This window comes from Exophiala bonariae, assembly GCF_035927105.1.
Source record: "Exophiala bonariae strain CCFEE 5792 chromosome Unknown scaffold_45, whole genome shotgun sequence".
Taxonomy (NCBI): domain Eukaryota; kingdom Fungi; phylum Ascomycota; class Eurotiomycetes; order Chaetothyriales; family Herpotrichiellaceae; genus Exophiala; species Exophiala bonariae.
The window spans coordinates 149,585-167,424 of NW_027042520.1; the positions used below are offsets into that span (position 1 = coordinate 149,585).

Consider the following 17,840-nt stretch of genomic DNA (forward strand, 5'->3'; position numbering starts at 1 on the left):
GTCCCAAAGTAGTTCTCATTTCGAAGACAGGGCTCTCCGTTTCAAGTTCACCAAGATACCAGTTTGTTTGTTAAACCATAGATCAGACGTTTTCCATGGCTTGTCCGTGGCTAACTTCAATTTGAAGCTGCGTAGAACATGGGGGAGAAGTTTATGGATTTCACTTAGGGAGATCTAGTACCCAAGTCAGCAGTCAACGAAGTATTTTGTGATGGGAATGTAGCCATACATTTTTCCCTATGCAAGTTCTCGTCCCAGCTCCGAAGTGCAGCATATATTTATCCATCTTGGCTGCATCCCCATGAAGCCATCGTGAGGGCCGAAATTCATTTGCATCGGCGCCAAAAATGGATTTGTCATACTGTACCACAGCCGCATTCATGCCAATTCTGTAACCTTCGGGAATGACAACATCACAAATTTCAAGTCCCCCCAGCGGAGCTATGCGAGGCATAGTGAGTCCGACACTTGGATGGAGCCTCATGCCTTCCTTTATGCATGCACAAAGCAGCGGAAGTTTGTTGGCTTCAGCGAATTTTACAGGAGTGCTCAACTCACCGCGGGCATCGGCGGCGTCAATTTCTGCCATGAGGTCATCGTACACGCTCTCGTTCTTCAAAAGATGATAAAGAATGGATCTCATAGCGATTGCTGTGGTATCTGAACCGGCAAATCTGTAGCGTATGTTAAAACCTACTGAAGGAATACATGGCAAGTGAAGACCTACAAGCCCACATAAGCCTCATAAGTGATCTCGCCTAATCCGAAATCAACCTTCTCTCCCTTAGTATGCGATATGTCAAAGAGTTGTGATAGAAGATCTCTGCGAACACTCTCCCCGGCGGCGAGTTGCATGGAGCGTGTGGCGACACAGCTTCTTGCTGCCGTAGCAATATGATCTATAGCTTTCATAGCTTTTCGGATTGCGGGGCTGATAATGGATGAGACCAAAATTAATGGCCGTGTGTAAGAAGGGGCAACCGCGGCCAGCGTAATGAGAGGTACAAGCATATCAAGCGATGCAATATATGACTCGTAGTCGGTACGCTGTTCCATAAAGCCAAACATTTTACCAAAATATAACTCCCCGATGACATCAAAGGCATACCTAGTACCGTCTCAGTGCCTGTAGTTTTCGTGGAAGTAAGACTTACATTTGCAGCCAGTCACCAAGGTCGATGATCTTACCGGCATCTACATATTCGCCAAGTCGCTGAATGAACAATGCCGAGCACTTGTCGATATACATTTCCGACTGAAGGACGTTTGACAAAGTGTAGACCTGATTTACTATCCTTCTCCTTTCGGCGTGGAGCTTCTCATCGGTATTGCTGAAGTGATCGGGATATTTGCTGAAGGTTTTGTTTCCCCACGGTGGGTAGAAATCCGTCTTTTTCGGGGAGTTTTGCATGCGATAGATTTGTTTGATCGCATTAGGGTACGCGCAAGCAATCTCATTCGGAGCAATGCGAACCAAGTAACCATATTTCTGGTGCAGTGCTCTCTGGGTGTGATCCATATCACCTTGATAGGTGCGCCACACAATCCATCCTCGGGTTACTGAAGCCCAAAAGGGGCCCGGAATTTTGGCCAACGGGTGCAAGGTTCGAGCGTAGAAGATCCACGCTGCAAGATATATCAAGACCAGTGTCGGCGCAGAGATCCACAGAGGGATCACCGACAAAGTCCGAACCACTTTGTACAGGAACATAATGACAGTCAGATAGGTGCGATAGGACAAAATGAATGGCTATTGACACCTTGCAGATATAAAAGACATACAGCGATTCCTGAAGTGTGGTCGAATTCAGATCAGCTCCTCGGCAAGCCTACCGGCCACTCCCTATGCCATTTGCCGGTTAGCACTCACACATTGGAACCCCTTACCTCGGATAGTAAACCCCCACAATCCCGAGATTGTCCCCGCAATATGTGTGTTCTAGCTTTTATTAGGCTGAGTTAAAACTCGACGATTGGAGCACCGCAGTACCAAATGATTGGGCTGCAGAATTAGTTCCAACTTTTGAATCGAATGACCAACTCAAAAACTGGCAAATCTTGGCGAGCTGAGACCACCGAAAATGTGATCGTCCAACGCTTTACGATCACCTGAGCTGGTGGACGCTAACGCAGAATGACACAGAGTTGGGGTTGTGGGTTTGAAGTCCTCGAAGGGATAGTGAGAGCGGGCTAGAGTGCACCATTGACGTTCCAGAAAAAGGTGCCAAAGGAGTAAAGCCGTTTCAACTCCAAGAACAGGACTGGCTCAAGCGTGTGTAAAAAATACTCCATCGTGGTGGGCAGCTTATCTTAGGCCACCACCGGGCTATCAAACGGGTGCACGTACTCGAGGTCTTTCACGGGGTGACAGAACCAGGCAGAAATGGGAAGGAAGGACACTACCGAGCGTATCTCGATATGAACTAGGCCAACCGTGGTGTCCGCTATGATATGGCAGTTTTTCAGACGGAATGGCTCTGACCGCCGTCTTACGACGTTCAGAGACCCTCCCATGACACTCTTGGGTCGTCGTCGAACTTGTACAAGAAAGCTTCAGTGACCCGGATTGAGTCCCAATACCCAGTCCTCTACGGTGTAGTGAACACATATTTATGGAATGTCTTCCAGGAGACATCCTTGCTATCGGTCCTTGGTCTCTGATGCGGCCCAATTGCCTCCCTGAAGAAAAATCAGTTTTGAACGACGCTTTTCGCATCCACTTGCTTACCAGTCCGAGACTCTTTTTGACCCCTGGCTAAATCAAGTGCGCTCTGATTCCCCGGCCATTGCGGTTGAAGATTGTTGATAACCTCATCAATACCCACAGCCTTTCCGCCGGCTACGTAGAGCGCCTCGTCGTTCGTGTCTGGGTTGCCGGCAATCTCTAGACCTATGCGACCTACTCCATCGGCACTGTTGAGAGGCAGATCGTCTTCGACCCACATTGGACGTACGCTGTCCTACATTGGTGTATCTGTGGCCCAAGGGCATAGCACACTGATTCACACGCGGAACACCTTGGGAGGTAAGCCCTCGCAGATCTCATCAGACAGGAACACTTCACATCTTCCGGTTGATGGCATTGATTCCAGCTTGAACCTATTATGGATGGGTAGATATGGTGGGAAGGGTTATGTGGCTTACGACTTCGTACATACAACAATCTCTTTCTCATTTCAGTCCGCTTTTACGGATCGCCGCGCCAACGGCCACCCTTTCCCCATGCGAATTCATTTTTGCATAATCGATTGCTCTTAAGGGTTTAAAATCTTGCATCTAAAATTAACTTGCTGACCCATTATGCAAAAGGTACGCTCTTGTTTTTTTTTCTCGAGCTGCTTCTTTTGAATTACCTTTACCAAGTACCACAATATCATTACCTTCAGGTGTGACTGTGATTTATTCCCACCGTTCTTTAGTACATGGACATAGAAGTGGAGCTTTAAATATCTATGAGGCTTGACAAAATTACGTGCCAGCAGTCGCGGTAATACGTAGAAGACAGGTGTTATTCATATTTGATCAGTTTAAAGGGTACCTAGACAGAAAATCAAGCCTACTAAGGTACTAGTTTTGTAGATTTTTATGTGTGAATAGCGAATTATCAGAGCAGGGTCGAAATCCTTTAATCCTGGTATGACGGGTAACGGCAAATATTCTATTGAAACCCGTTGCGGTAAACAGTAGGTATGTTGTCATTATTGGCGACTTGAACTCGGGTTCTTATCCTTCGGTAGTAAAATTGGAGCAAGGCTGAATAAGACGTTCACCTACCAATTGTTCCATCGTACAGCTTGAACATGAGTTTGACCAGGCCATCCACGGCCTGCAAACTCACCCAATCGCTTTCAGAACGAATTCGAACGGATGTCAATATACTCCTTAGACTGCAAGGTGTTCGAGGGGCTAGTTCTATTACCCCGGAATGGGTAGAAATCCGTCTTCGTTAATGGATTCTGAGTTCGGTATAGCTTTCTGATTGTCTCTGGGTCTGAGCAGGCACATTCATCGCGATTCTGACCACAATTCCATACATTAGGTGGAGACGCCGCTGGGTGTGCTCCGAAGCTCTGCGCCAGGTGTGGAAAGGAATCCAACCCCTCCTGATCGCAGCAAGTCGAGGACCAGGGATCTTGCTGATCGAGGACCGGGGATCTTGCTGAGTGGATGACATTGGAGAGCGTAGATGGTCCATATGAGCCAATAGCAGCTAAATGAAGAGGGCAAGAGGGACAGAATGTTAAGAAAGAGCCAACTCGTGACCTTGGTTTCGAGTAGCATCTCAGACAAGGTCGCTGCTGCGAATTTCAGTTCAGTGATGGCAGGGACATAGTTGGAATGGCAGGGACATATTTTAGGTAGCCTTCCCATGGGATGAGTCCTGGGACGACCCTTAATACACATGGTTCAAACTGAGGCGAGCCGGCACACCGAAGCGGCCGCGATCCGGTCACGCAAGACTTTCCCCCACAAATCCGCGTTCTGGTTCTCGTTAAAGCGGAGTATGGATGGGGGCGCCGATCTCCCGCTTGCCTTCCTAGAGACTTTACCCAAAGTGATAGAAGGGATGGCTACTTTTACTCGGCGGAGGAGGTTGAAAGCTTCTAGGTTATTAGCAGAAATTTGCAATTGGCGCCAATATTCCTCTAAGCTAGGTCCGCATCAATCTTGTGGGCATCCTCAAAGGGGCTCTAAAGCACCCTTGCCACTGATTTTGAACTCGCCAACCTCCCGCACAAGTCTCTTTCGGGACTTGAAAGCAGCGGCTGGTACCCAATTTCCATGGATCTGGGCTTTGACATGAAATGGTAGCTGAACAATCGCCACAGGTGTTTCGAAGTCTCCGGTGTCAATTATGGCTACATCACACCTCCCAGCTGCACGTCTCTCAATGAGTGTCATGACCCAACCGTCACCCTCTGGCGCATCGGTGGACCGAGGTATGAAAATGGGTTCTTGACACAGGGAATCGTCCCCAGCACAGAAATACCTGGTCTTGCCAGTTTTGTTGTTATGCATAGCCAGACCGTTAAGACCATGGAAAATATTCTTGCTTCCGTCCATTCCCTCAGGGATGAAGACATTGAGAAAAAGCCACTCGTACTTCTTGGTCATGAAACGTTCGTCAATCCTTGGAAATTCAGAGGGTAGGTCGAGGACGACAAGAGGATCGGGAATCTTGGCGCTAGTCGGCTGCGATAGGTCAAGCTCCCAACGGACGAAGTCGGCCTTTGTTTCTGGGGAAGGCATTCTGCCATTGATGGGAGGGAAGAAAGGAAAGGCATTGTCATGTACTCTGGAGCTTTCGACGTAGATTTTGCCATCGTCGGATTCCCAGGCAGCGGCTGTGTGGATAGCCATACAGTTTTTCCACGAATAAACGCGGTATTCCTCGGGCTTCCAGCCATACTTCGAAGCGGCACCTTCTCGTCTTGGGACAACAATGAAAGTCGCGGGCAAATCATAATTCCATGCCCAGTGCTGCTTTCCGGCCTTCATTCGCGCTTCGTTGGCCTCAAATGGCCAGAGGAAAAGGACGTTGAAGTTAGGAGTAATGGCGCAGTCATGGATAAATGCACACCACGGCGCCTTGAGCCAAAACTCTGTTGTCTTTTTTCCTTGCCTGTCTAAAGCATACGTCACGACGTCAAGAGTTGCAAGGCCTTTGGCCTCGTAGCCAAAAGCTACCAGTTCATCTGCGAAAGGGTCGATTTTTGGGTGCGCTGTAAAAGTCTTGGACTTCACCTGCCCCTGGAAGGGATCATATCCGACCGTTTCCAAGGTGTCTGGATCAACGGCGTAGGGTAGAGCCACCTCTTTCAAGGCAAGCAATTTATCCGCCCAGAACACCAGATTTGTGTTTGCCGTGGAGTCAACGGCGGCGCGGACACACGGATGGTGAGTGAAAGGGTTCCGATAGAGCCCAAAAAGAGCCTTGTTCGCCTTTCGTTCTAGCTTGTAGCGTTCAGTCTCGACGTAGCGCATTTTCATGTCCACCCTACCATGATAGAAGCGGAAAGCGGAAATATTGCCGTCCCCATCGATTGGCACATTATTTGGACAAGGAGGGACAAATGGGTCACACATGACACGATAGAAAGTACCGTCGATCTCTTTGGGGATTTCTCCCAACACCACCAAGTCACCAATTTCACCCTCAAGGCGACACGGAAGACTGGATCCTGCTAGGTCGTGGGCCAATGGCCATTTCGAGGTAAGGCCATAAGTGCCCTCATTCCCATCCTTCCCTGTAGAAGCTGCGGCTCTGGACGGAGGGGGAACATCAGGTGCAAGTAAGGCCAGTCCATCATTAGTAGCAGTGGAGTCTTTATGGACGTTTGGAGTAGTTTCAGACATGGTAGCAGTCGTGATTGAGCAGATGAATTGAAGGTGGTTGCATATGGGAGGGCGGCAGAATGAAGCCTAATGTCAATATATAGACATTGGCAGCTGAAATCAGCTGTCCGGAATCTCATGTCAGTTCAAGCAGTCGGAGTGTAGAAAGCCTTGGATTGATTGCCCAAAAACACGAGAAGAACAATGTAATTTGCTGGAAATTTTGCGGCGTGAAGGTTAATCCGAATACTGCCCAGCACAGAAATAGCTGCGTTCCTATTGGTTGCTTATGCCTCTGGGAAACCTGAAGGCGGGAATGTGGGGGCGGGGGGAGCGGGGTCTGTGAGTGACGAAATGCCGATTTCGACGATGGCAATTTTCTGTTCTTCATGTTTTCAGTTGCGGATCGCCCTTTTCTTATTTATCACTTCCTGTGGATTTTCGGCTTTGTCGGATAGTGACTATCGAACAACATTTGCATCAGATTGCCGGGCCCCGACTATCCTTCGTCTACCAGGGTCGCAGCTTGAGGTTCCCACAAACTCATCAGCCCCCGGTTCTCAACTCGGTACTTGTACTACTGCGAGTTTGCTCTACCGAGGGCGAGGCGTGTGGAGCACTAGACTCTTCTATGTCTGGGGGCTATTGCGGCTTCGCTTGCGTAGGCGTCGAAATCATTCCTCGAAGGTCGCGAACCAGAGCTCTGTATTTCCGACATGTCAAGCGTCCCAAGTCAGTTTCAGTGCTCAGTTTGCTCGACAACATATTCACGACTGGAGCACTTAAAACGACACTTTTCAAGCCGTACGTTTGCAGAAGCCCATACACTCTTCCGGGTGCGTTGCATGTGACTTATTTCAGTTTGACCACTAGACACGTCGTCTTGCCCGTTTGACTGTTCGTTATGTGGTAAACGTTTCAAAAGAAGGTGAGTAATCGCTGCATGAGTCTAGTTACGGCCTGTACGCTCAAAACTTGTTCAGGGATATCTTGATACGACATATTCGCTCGTGCACCGGAAGATCCCGGTCGGATCTTGTAATTGCGTGGACTGGTGGACCGACAAATTCTCGAAGAAGAGCATGCATTCGTTGTTCTGAGCGGAAAACACGATGCAATCTAGAGTCGCCCTGTGGAAATTGCCGTGTTCAACGCAGGCATTGCGAGTACCCTGCGCAAGCTCGAACCTTCCAGTCCGATTACAAGGCGCGTGCAAGTGATAGACCTATTGCGACCACAAATTCACCAGGCGATTTGTCCAGATTTAATTCTGAACGAATATCAGTGGCCTCTGGCGAGCAATACATCTCTGGTGGTGATTCTGACTCTTCACCTATCCTAGGATCAAGCAGTGGGCAAATTGCCTTTTCCGACGTCGTGTGTAGACCACCAATTCATCCACACCATGTTCTGGAAGAAAGGTACAACTCTATCGCCTGTACGTTTATTTCGCGGCTCCCATTCCTATTGCAAGACCCCACAGACTCGTTCTCATTTCTTGTCCGTTTCACTCAAGATGCCGGAGTTATATATGCATTCGAGTCCGACGCGGTGCTACAGATGCTGAAGATGGCGTCCCTGACGAGGCTGGAAGAACAAAGCTGGCTAGTCGATCAAACCATGTTTCCAAGCATTATCTCACACAATGATACGACCGGGACTCTGCCGATTACCGTCAGTTGCACTCGTCGTGACCTAGCGCTCGGTGAAGCTCTTAGCGTCGAAAGTCATCTGGGCGCCAGTACCAATTATTCTGCAGCAAATATGGTGGAGTCGCGAGCGGACCAAGACTCTTGGGTAAAGGGGGACACAGTGTTTCAGGACGTCTGGGCTGAAGACTCACTGGTTGTTAAGACCTTAGAGATCGTGAGTCGTCTACGAGAGATCATCATCGGATCCAAAGCAACGAGCACGCCGTCCCTTCTCTGGACGCCAGCTCTAGAGGCCAGATGCATGCACTTCTTTTCGCCTCCAAAGATTCGGATATTTCTGGAGGCATATTGGAGTATCTGGTCTCCAAACTGGCCAGTCATCCACCGCCCAACATTCGACTGCGCCTCAATTCCAACGACACTTTTGACTTCTTTGGTGGTTTTAGGAGCTTCCCACTCTCCGAACCCAGTGGACCGCCATATTGCCAGGTTCTGGTACGATTCCGTTGAGCAGATGGTGTACACAGATCTCCATAATGTTTCAGCGGCATTGAATCAAGGCCATACGTGGAGACCTGAAGCAGACATTCAACGCCGATCCGTACAAGCAATTCAGGCCGCATATGCCGTATGTATCTATCAGAATTGGGATGGAACTTGGTCCGCACGAACAAGGATTCGCAGGCAGCGATTCAACGATGTAGTGGCGGTATCTTTACCCAAGCGGAATTTTCCGTCAAATCTAACACTGACCATATTTCAGGCATCCAGGTCATTAGGATTTTCCCAAGCCAGACACAGTGACCCTGGAAATTTGACCCGATCCACCTTCGACTGGCATAAATTCATCTTGGATGAGGAGGCAATACGGTAAAATGAACAACTGACCCATTGCGTGCATGAACTCTTAGCTAATGTATTGTTGCTAAGGACACTCCTTTGGGTTTACCTTCTTGATACAGCTTTCGTCATATTCAATAACACGCCTCCACGTATAAGCCTTCGAGAGCTCAGCATGGGTCTTGCATGTAGCGAGGCATGCTTCCAAGCCGATGACCCGTCGAAGTGCTTCAATTTGCTCAAGCTCTGGGGGAGCCGGGTCAGTCGACCTCAAGATTCGTGTCTTTACTCACTTCTCAGACTATTCTGCACGGGTGATATGGACAGTGCCACGTTAGACCGCATTTCCCATGAAGGGTTCATGAATCTGTGGTGCATCGTGGGGTGTAAGTGCACGGAAGTCTCCACAATGAACAAGGACTGACGATGCTTTCAGCGTTTCATGTTATGATTTTTAACCTCAACCCATCACTGCCCACCCGGTCCCAATTAGCGGCTGTCCGTACCGGACTTACTAACTGGAAGGTCGTCTGGAACCAGCGCTACCTTAATGATGACGAGCGGTTCTTCGATGTCCCAATCACGGATCTGCTCAACAGAGATAGGACAATACATCTTGAACAATTGCTGCATATCCCTGCACATGAATCTAGTCTGTGGAAGCGCTCCGGCTTCTGGAAACATGCGCCAGAGTTTTGGCTTCTGGCAACACTAAAACTGGACCACCTCCAATTTGGGCCTCCTCAAACGCGAACTGAGGAGGCTGAGCAACACTACGACGATACATCCATGACGCAGTTGAAGAAATTCATTAAGTGTTCTCACAGATCACAAAGCAGCTAGCCTCTGGCCACCTCTTGGACCCGAGTGCGTTCTCATTCGTGGGCGTACATGAATGGGGCGCCACTCCCTTCCGCGGGAATATGATCCTTAGTTAGAATATCCAATTTAAGGTCTGAAGCGAGTTGTGACACTCGCATTCGGATAGCTAAGGCAATCTCTTGGTGGATCGCATCGTTCTCTTCTTCACCTTAGAGTCAAATCGTTGGGAGGTCGTCTAGCTTCTTGGAACTCGACTCAGACATCGTCGTACGGTCGACTCGTAAACTTCAATCGTCCTCACCACGTTCCGGATAGCCAATCGATTGAATGAAACGAGCTGATTGGAGAATCGTCATTCGTCCAGTGCGTCGAGGACAGACGGCACATCATGCATCTAGTCGTGTCTCGTGGGGTCGGCCACTTCCTCGGTCACTTTTTCACCGGCACTTCCCCATACCGGAATGGCATATTGTATCAGTTGAGGAGAGTGCGGGAACAATCGATGCAGCAAGGCGCACGAGGCAGTGACCAAGTCATCCTGATCTTCGTTGTCTTTGGAGAATAAATAGCACACCGTGTGGCTGTCAATATTTCAGAGCTCGTTGTCCGCAAGCGATTTTGCGAGGACCGACTTGCCACACACATCCCGGGTCAGCCGAAATCCAGAGGAGAGCATCGTGTGTCGTGGTGTACCAATCCTGATACTGAGGGTGGCATAATATCCATTGACAAGTGCCATCGGTGAGGATTGCGCATGTCTGTGTACTCTGTTTATGCACTGGTCTTAGATGCCAGGTGACATTGCCAGTTTTGATCATTCTGATATGGCTGATCTCCTTTTACGAATCGTCATTTGACCTCTGAACATGCTCCTGCGCAAGACTTACTTTTTTGACGGAATGCTGGTCAAGAGAAGCTGTGGGGAATAGGTTCATCATCAGCAAGTGCCTGATAGAGAGCTCGAATTATTGGCTAAGTGGGAGGTGCTACTTACAACGGACTCCAGTTCTTGAAGCTCTCCCATTTGAGGGACTAGGGGCCTTTTATGGAGGGAAGCCGAGAAGCCCGAGCCTCAGGCACCATCATCTCTTCCTAGTATGGTTCTCACACGTGCCAGTGCTTTTCCTTTCCATAATCCTGCTTTTGAGTCCTAAGCTTTAGAGTGGGATGGTGGGAGGCAAAGGGTGATGTCCTGTGATATTTAGGGACGGTCACAATCGTGCGCTCAAAACGAAGCTCTAGGTCAGCTTGGACAGTCAAGCGAATGATGTTGCTGTCCTAATATTCTTATAAGCGGGCTGTTGAGGAAATCAGTAGCTAATGGAGAATTTACTCTCTGTGAAGCGAGGCCTTTACTTGTGTTAGACTTTGGCACCACGAGCATTGTGATTCTCTGTAATGCATTTCGCCGCACATGATCCACAATGATACCATGCGTGTGGTCAAGATTCGACACAATTTTCAGCATTTGTAACCCAACTTCCCGTGACAACTGAACTAACGGCCTGTCTGAGATGAGGAATGGCCCATGCCAGATCATTTCACTATCAAAGATACACAGGAGAGAAAATCGACAGTATTTCTCACAGAACCGGGGATCATCTCCAAAGTTCAGTGTTCCTTAGCAATACCAATGTGCCCTGACCGCATTCAATGAATGGCAGCCACAACCCCTCTCTTTCCCATCCCAGACTTTCAGCTAACAGCATTTAAGGATTACTCTACACTCAAACTCATCAATCCCAATAACTAGACAGCTTCTCAAGTCGCCCAGCATCGAGGACTACATCGTAGTGGCCCGTACTCTTTCCTGACCCTCAGCCTCAAGTCCAAGGACCCTTTCCATGAAAATCGCATATTTCAAACCATGCCATGTCTGTCGGAGGATTGGCTGTTATGATCTATAATGATATGCGCAAGACCGCGAATATAGTTTAGGATTGGGTTGGATAAATAGTTGAACCTGCCTCCATCTTGAATTAAGGTCTGTGAATTGTCAATTCTTGGCGCGAAATTGACAATCCGAGCTGATTCTGCGGCGGTAACGGAACGCGGCACCGCTAATGGCAGCAGATATCCCTGGTTCCAACAATTAATGAGCTAAAGGGCTGTAGGCAAGGGATGCTCCATCTACTGTGAAAATTCTAAGATATCTAGAACTCAGGAACCGGAGTCAAAATACTCAGGAGGCTTCAGCATGTAGATCTTCCCCCCCGAACTCCTCGACATCCTGCGGACGGAGCTCAAGTTTGCCTCAGGCCCCATTCACCGAGTGAACGCGGCCGGGGACCCACCGCAGGAGCCATGTTTGAACAGGCCGCCAGCATAACGGTCCCGAAGGACATAATTGAAAGCTTGACGTTGATCGCTGGCCAGGGCCACCCTCAACCGAATCAGAGGCAGACCATAACTCCTTCTGCGGACATTGTGAGCGTCCCAACGACCACAACATATACCAGCATTCACACCGGAATTACAGTCAGTGATTGTGAGCACAGCGATTCCGGATCGCGACAAGATAATCAGCGTCGTGTCAACACAGACACCGCCAGCGGTGAACCTGGTTTAAGTGTTCAACATGCTGGATCGTCCAATGGTAACAGTGAGAACCGTAGCAGTAGCGAACCTGGTGCCCATGACAAAATTCTGTATACGACAACGTACACCAGCTTTGAAAATTCTGGTCCATTCAGTGAACATTCTCTATTGGCGCAACTACCTGTACAGGGATACATCGGAGAACAGCTTCGCGATCACTCTACGGGGTCTCCAGCAAGCGGACCGGAAGATACATTACTGGGGACTATGGGTGGGGGAAGAAACGAAAATTCACTTGATTGGCATTTTATGTTCGAGGACGTAGAATCTTTATCTTCTGAATAGGAGGCTTGGAATTGTCAGACGCCCGATTGGACGGTTCTGTTTGAGCAGGCAGAAGCGGTATACTTTGAACGGGATTGTGAAAATATCTCTAGATAGGCTCAGTTAGACGAAGTGGCATCCTCAGTCCCGTCTTTCAGTTCCACGACGATTCCGCCAATACCCCCAGTCTTCAGGACAACACCCTCTCTGTCGTGAATAATGAGAATGTCGTCAACCTGTCTCTCAAGGGGGTGGTGTTCGCGATTCGAACCCATAGCAACACCATAGCACTGTTTCTCAAGCTTCTGGAGGGGAATTGTGGTCGACGGTTTCTGCTTCGTCAGCATCGATTTGGTGGTTTGTTTCGTAGCACTCTGCTCATGATTTTCGAAAAGTGGTCCTTCGATTTCTGTGGGGTTGGTAGCTGCATGGTCTGGTTGGAGTGAGAGGGGTTCTTTCTTGAAGTGTTTTTAGAAAATTCGGGCTTTCGTGTTATCACCATTATGATCACTTGATTCCGAGCAACAATACCCTTCGAAAGCCAAATCCATTTCGGAGTGTGTTGTAAGGTGAAGTGTCATCCTTCACGGCTATATTCGTCTACAATTCTGGGGAGCTTGCCTAGGGTCAGCGGCCGAAGAAAAAATGCTTGTTAACCTACATATTTTTGATTGAGCTGCCGCAGCACTGCTGCAGGCTCGGGCTCGAGGTTCTTTAAGTCAGGCGAGATCGGTAGTGTCCATTGGTTGAGTAAATGCCCCTCCCTATCGATTTCCTGAACCATGGCCTCAGTTAGAAAGGAAGCAAGCGGCGTAGTCCAAGAAGGCGTCTACTTCAGCCCTGTTAAGATTGAGGTCCTTGCCGAGTTGATCCCATTCGCCGTGGTACTTCGTATGCAATGAGATGATAAAGTCGAAAAGAGGGATAGCTTCGGGTGATGTCTGTCGTAAAACAATCCTGGTCCCGTACCACGATGCTCTTATACATTGTCAGCCTCCTACACGAAATTACAGTTGTTAGCTGTATCCTACCGGGACATATGGTGAGCATAGATCTGCTCACTGTGCCTCAGTGTGTGGAAAGCCGACGCTATGTCGAGGCGATGGATCGGTGAATGCTTCGCAACAAACCGCGAAAGCTGGTCTCCCATAATGACTGGTTGGCGGCAGCGTGTTCAGGGTTTCTTGCAGAGTCATGGGATTATCGTGGTGGTGGAGAACTGGGACGAAGGGGAGGACGGTTAGGAGTCCAGTGACTAGCGACAGACGGTAGCCGGCGCCTGAAAGTCTAAATAGCTACGTAGCCAGTACCATCGGCTTGTTTACGTGTTCGTTAAGAACAGAGTGCAAAGCGAAGAAGCCGGAAGTCGTTCCTCGAACTGAGGAAGCAAATTTGCAGAGCACCTGGACTACTGGTCATGCGGGTAAAAATAGATGGCGGGGTAACGTAGATCACCACGTGATTCCCACTCTTCACGACTTCGACCACGCAACTTCAAATTGTACGCGCCGCAGCTGCATCTCGCCGACAGCTGGGACGATGACTTCATGCCTTCACGCGGTGTCCGGTGTAAGTAACTCGCTGGCCGCAGCTTCTCGCTGTCGCCGCGAACGAAAGCAAAGTGTTCTCAAGCAGGAAAGCCCGTCCCGACGCGCTTTTTCACAAGACTTGAAGTGATCCTTAACGAGATCGCAGCAGCAGCAGAGCTTCGCTCTCATCAGCGGCGAGCAAAAACGAGTGTTATCGGATTTGAAAACCACCCGACGCGATCTTCCTGCCTGTCTCGCGCCCAGGACCCCGCCAGCCTAGCTGCGACAGCTGTGTTGCCCAGGAAGGCGAAAGGACACCCCCAGCTTGCAAGTGCTCTGAGACCTAAGCTGTTGTGGCAGGTGGCCTGGCAGTTTCGGCGAGGGTCGCCGGAATCTCTCTCACCTCACTTCGCGACTCAACGACTGAGTAGCACTCCTCGCGCCGAAGACCCTGACAACGCACGAGTTCCAGACCGCCTCGGCGCGAATGAACTACTCCCAGCAGAGTGCAGACGATCTTCATGTACTTTGCTTGCGCCGTGGAACGCGTCTAGAGCCTGACAACCTCGAGTTCCAAGCTTCTAGACGTGTGAGAAGGGGAAGACTCCGAAGAGAAGGAAGTGAAGAGCGGAGAACAAGCTTGGTTAGTAGGAACACAGTCTGCTGGCGCTACCGGCGTGGGCGAAGCGGGACAGTTCCAGCAAGATACGGTCGGCCTAATAGGCGAGAGGCAACGCGAAACGGGGCACTACTCGCATTTCGTGGGCTAGTTACTCGCGAGTCGTGGTGCTCAAAGGTGACTGCGAATCCTCTGGACCACTGCATGTTTCTGAGAGGTACTCTTGGCGTACTACTACCGCAGACGCGATGCGCAGGTATTTAAGCTTGACAACCACGAGTCCCAGGTAATAGATACTTGTACAGAGGTGGCTCAAGACACGAAAGTGGCAGGGATGCAATACAGGAGGTACTGCGGCCTCAATAAAGTGGAACACAATTAGCTTCGAAGCTATCACATCAGAGACACACCATAACAAAAAACTCCCGTTAAGGAAGAGTAGACGTCAGACTGGCAACTGGATCGAGAGACCTTTGAGCAGCCTGAGAGGACGGATGCGTGTGGCGGCGCAGATGAAGAAACGGAAATCAAATATCAGTAGTAAACAAGCCATCAAAATGATTCAACCTCTCCTGCACTCAAGTTTCCAACAGCACAAGAAAATCAAATGCAAAAGCAAGTTACTATTCCACCGCGAAAGTGTCCCTGCCGAGGTGCCAGATTTCGAAGTTGAGCCTGGATGGAAAATGCAGCTGCCTACCCCAAAGCCGGCGTTACTCTAGGCTATTCCCAGTAAGCCTTCGACTCGCATCAGCTGGAGTTGCAACAAGGTACCACTGCTAACAATCACAGCCCTCATGCTGTCTGGACACATGCTCGCTTCGTTCATTCCATCAACACTGGCACGCCTGTTCGTTCTAGGGCTGATAACTGATGCCTGCCTTTTGTCCTTCGCCAGTCCCCACTACGCAAGCTCCCTTGCATATCTTTCGGCCTTGTGGAAAGGAAATTGAAAGGCCCTCTTTTTCCGATGCAGGCATTTTGACGACGGTTTAAGTAAACGGAATTGCTTGCCTCTTTGAACTTCTGTGGCGGTGGCGTTAGGTATTGCCTTGGTAGGTATGATAAACCTAGGCACCAAGGTCTGTCGATCGGGAAAATGTGATCTTTAGGAGGAATCTGACAGTAGGACCTATCTTATGTAATTCGGAGTTGTAGGACCTAGGTAAATTGCGCTGAAACACCAATAATATGACTACTTTATGACCCAACTTGATTGCATCTCTTGACGTCGCCCGATCTAGGTTTTGAGCTTCATTAAAGTCTCTATATATAGCTGTTCCCATAGAATCGTTACTGGAAGCAACCTGCCATTTTCAGGGCTGGATTGCAGCTTTGGGTCTTTTTCTGCTTGAGGGCTCAGGTAAGAACCCTGAACAAACGAGGCTGGAACAGTCCCTGCGCTAAATGTAATCGACATCCCGGCGTGGTGAATACCCCGTGTAGTGAAATATTTCCATGGTACTTCGAGTGCCACCACACCACCCATTGCTGTGATTAGTTGTATGAGGACTTCGCTATGCTCACAATCCATCACACTACTGTTGTTACCACTCTTGTACATAAATACTAAGATTTGATAATTTGATGCCCTGGGTTCGTGAACTATTCACAAACCAGTGAAACAGCTTCGTCGACTCTCGAGACCTCAATACTTACCGTTCAGCAATCTCAAAAATACAGATGCGTCAGACTACAGTCTGTTTATCGTAGAACCGAATATCAAACTAGCCACTATCACTTACACGATCGGTGCTGCTGTATACTTCCTACAATACCCCTGTCCGGTACTTCAACGGAGATCATCAAACAGCCGAGGACCAAGCCGAGTATGGTCGTAGGTAAAGTTACAGTAACAGAGAGCCACAATCTATAAACATGCGATTTGGTAACCCCCACCATTTTAAGCTATGACACTTGCTACACGTGATCTCAATTTTGGCGCTCATTCATGCCACACAAGAGGAGGGGATATAACTACCCCCTAACCTCGAGTCGAAAGCTTCTATCATAGTGTCTAATATTACCCTCCCACATTTATCAGTGAGCCGCAACAAGCGTCGAACACTAGCACCGGATCGAGATTAACCTAAAGAACAGCGGTTTAAGGAAGTAGAAAAGGCCAATCAGGAAATAAAAGCATTAGGTTTAGAAGAATATTGCTCAATTCTACAATTTTAGCCGCTGTTAGGTGTGCGTCGAGGTTCGGCCATACTGTGATCACAATTGCGTATGAATGTCGCATGTCCAATATGGTAGCGTCGTGCCCATGCCGTTGTGAGACAAAGGATAGTTCTCATTCCAATGTCCTTAGCCCCCTCAAACTTCACAGTGTCAGGTATTGTGATTTTCGAGTAGGCAAATATCCGTGGTTTAGCCGCGCATCTCACCGCCATATGCACTTTTTGGTAGGCAGACAGGAATGCCTCGAATAGGGCCAAATCTCCATCAAATTTAGTCGTTGTTGCTTGCAATCGAAAGAGAATCCTCTGTTTAGTATGGAAACGCGTCCTTCTCGTACCAAAACGCCATCACGGCGGCTCCTGGAGGTGCGGAATGAATTGGGTGACAACACCACCACTTTTTCGAGTATCGCAGCGAGGAGCACCTCAATCGACAGGTTGAGGATTAATAATAGTCGTAATGATGCCAGGAGGTCCTTGTCATCAGCTCCTGCGCGTGTAAATGCCGCCAAAAAGCCTGCACGATTAATCCTAGGTCCACCAAAAGGCCAACCAAAAAGACTCAAATTGACCTATCCCATGAGTCGTCGGGTGGTCACGTTTTGTCTTGGCGCCACCCCAACTCAAAACGCGTTTTATGCTTCCAAGTAAACAAAGCATTTAAAGATGACTCAAACCACGCGTTTTGGTAGGGTTCCTACCAAAAAAATACCATGGGAAGAACGAGAAATTCTCCCTTTATCTACTGCAGCCAAAAAAAGCAAAAAAAACGAGGTGCAAGTGCTCGAAACTCGTGCCGCAAGCCCACATGCTCCACCAGTAATCCACGAATTAGCCAATGAACCTCACGCGCCATTTACTCCATCAATTCGCGTCGGTTACGAGCCGCTTAAAGTGCGTATTGATAGTCGAGACCCACTGAGTCTATTCATGTACTTTTTTGGTGGGTTTGAAGCACTTTCCGTGGTGTGCAACGCGACGAATGCGGATGCTGAAA

At 49.0% G+C, this 17,840-nt stretch overlaps 4 protein-coding genes across 4 annotated transcripts; 1 reads left to right on the forward strand and 3 right to left on the reverse strand.

Annotated features, from left to right (window-relative positions):
- Positions 1 to 15: 15 nt before the first annotated feature.
- On the reverse strand, positions 16 to 1,711 carry LTR84_010590 (uncharacterized protein; the record flags this gene model as incomplete). The annotated part of the gene is made up of 4 exons (XM_064854126.1): positions 16 to 174; positions 230 to 674; positions 728 to 1,108; positions 1,155 to 1,711. 4 exons carry the CDS (start codon positions 1,709 to 1,711, stop codon positions 16 to 18), a joined length of 1,542 nt encoding a protein of 513 aa, XP_064700352.1.
- Positions 1,712 to 2,690: 979 nt separating this feature from the next.
- Positions 2,691 to 2,945, reverse strand: LTR84_010591 (uncharacterized protein; the record flags this gene model as incomplete). The annotated part of the gene is made up of 1 exon (XM_064854127.1): positions 2,691 to 2,945. The coding sequence occupies one exon, from the start codon at positions 2,943 to 2,945 to the stop codon at positions 2,691 to 2,693; it is 255 nt and encodes an 84-aa protein (XP_064700353.1).
- A 1,735-nt stretch (positions 2,946 to 4,680) lies between these two features.
- On the reverse strand, positions 4,681 to 6,357 carry LTR84_010592 (uncharacterized protein; the record flags this gene model as incomplete). Its single annotated transcript, XM_064854128.1, has 1 exon — positions 4,681 to 6,357. The coding sequence occupies one exon, from the start codon at positions 6,355 to 6,357 to the stop codon at positions 4,681 to 4,683; it is 1,677 nt and encodes a 558-aa protein (XP_064700354.1).
- Positions 6,358 to 7,905: 1,548 nt separating this feature from the next.
- LTR84_010593 (uncharacterized protein) lies at positions 7,906 to 8,862 on the forward strand (the record flags this gene model as incomplete). The annotated part of the gene is made up of 2 exons (XM_064854129.1): positions 7,906 to 8,697; positions 8,752 to 8,862. 2 exons carry the CDS (start codon positions 7,906 to 7,908, stop codon positions 8,860 to 8,862), a joined length of 903 nt encoding a protein of 300 aa, XP_064700355.1.
- Between the last annotated feature and the right edge of the window lie 8,978 nt (positions 8,863 to 17,840).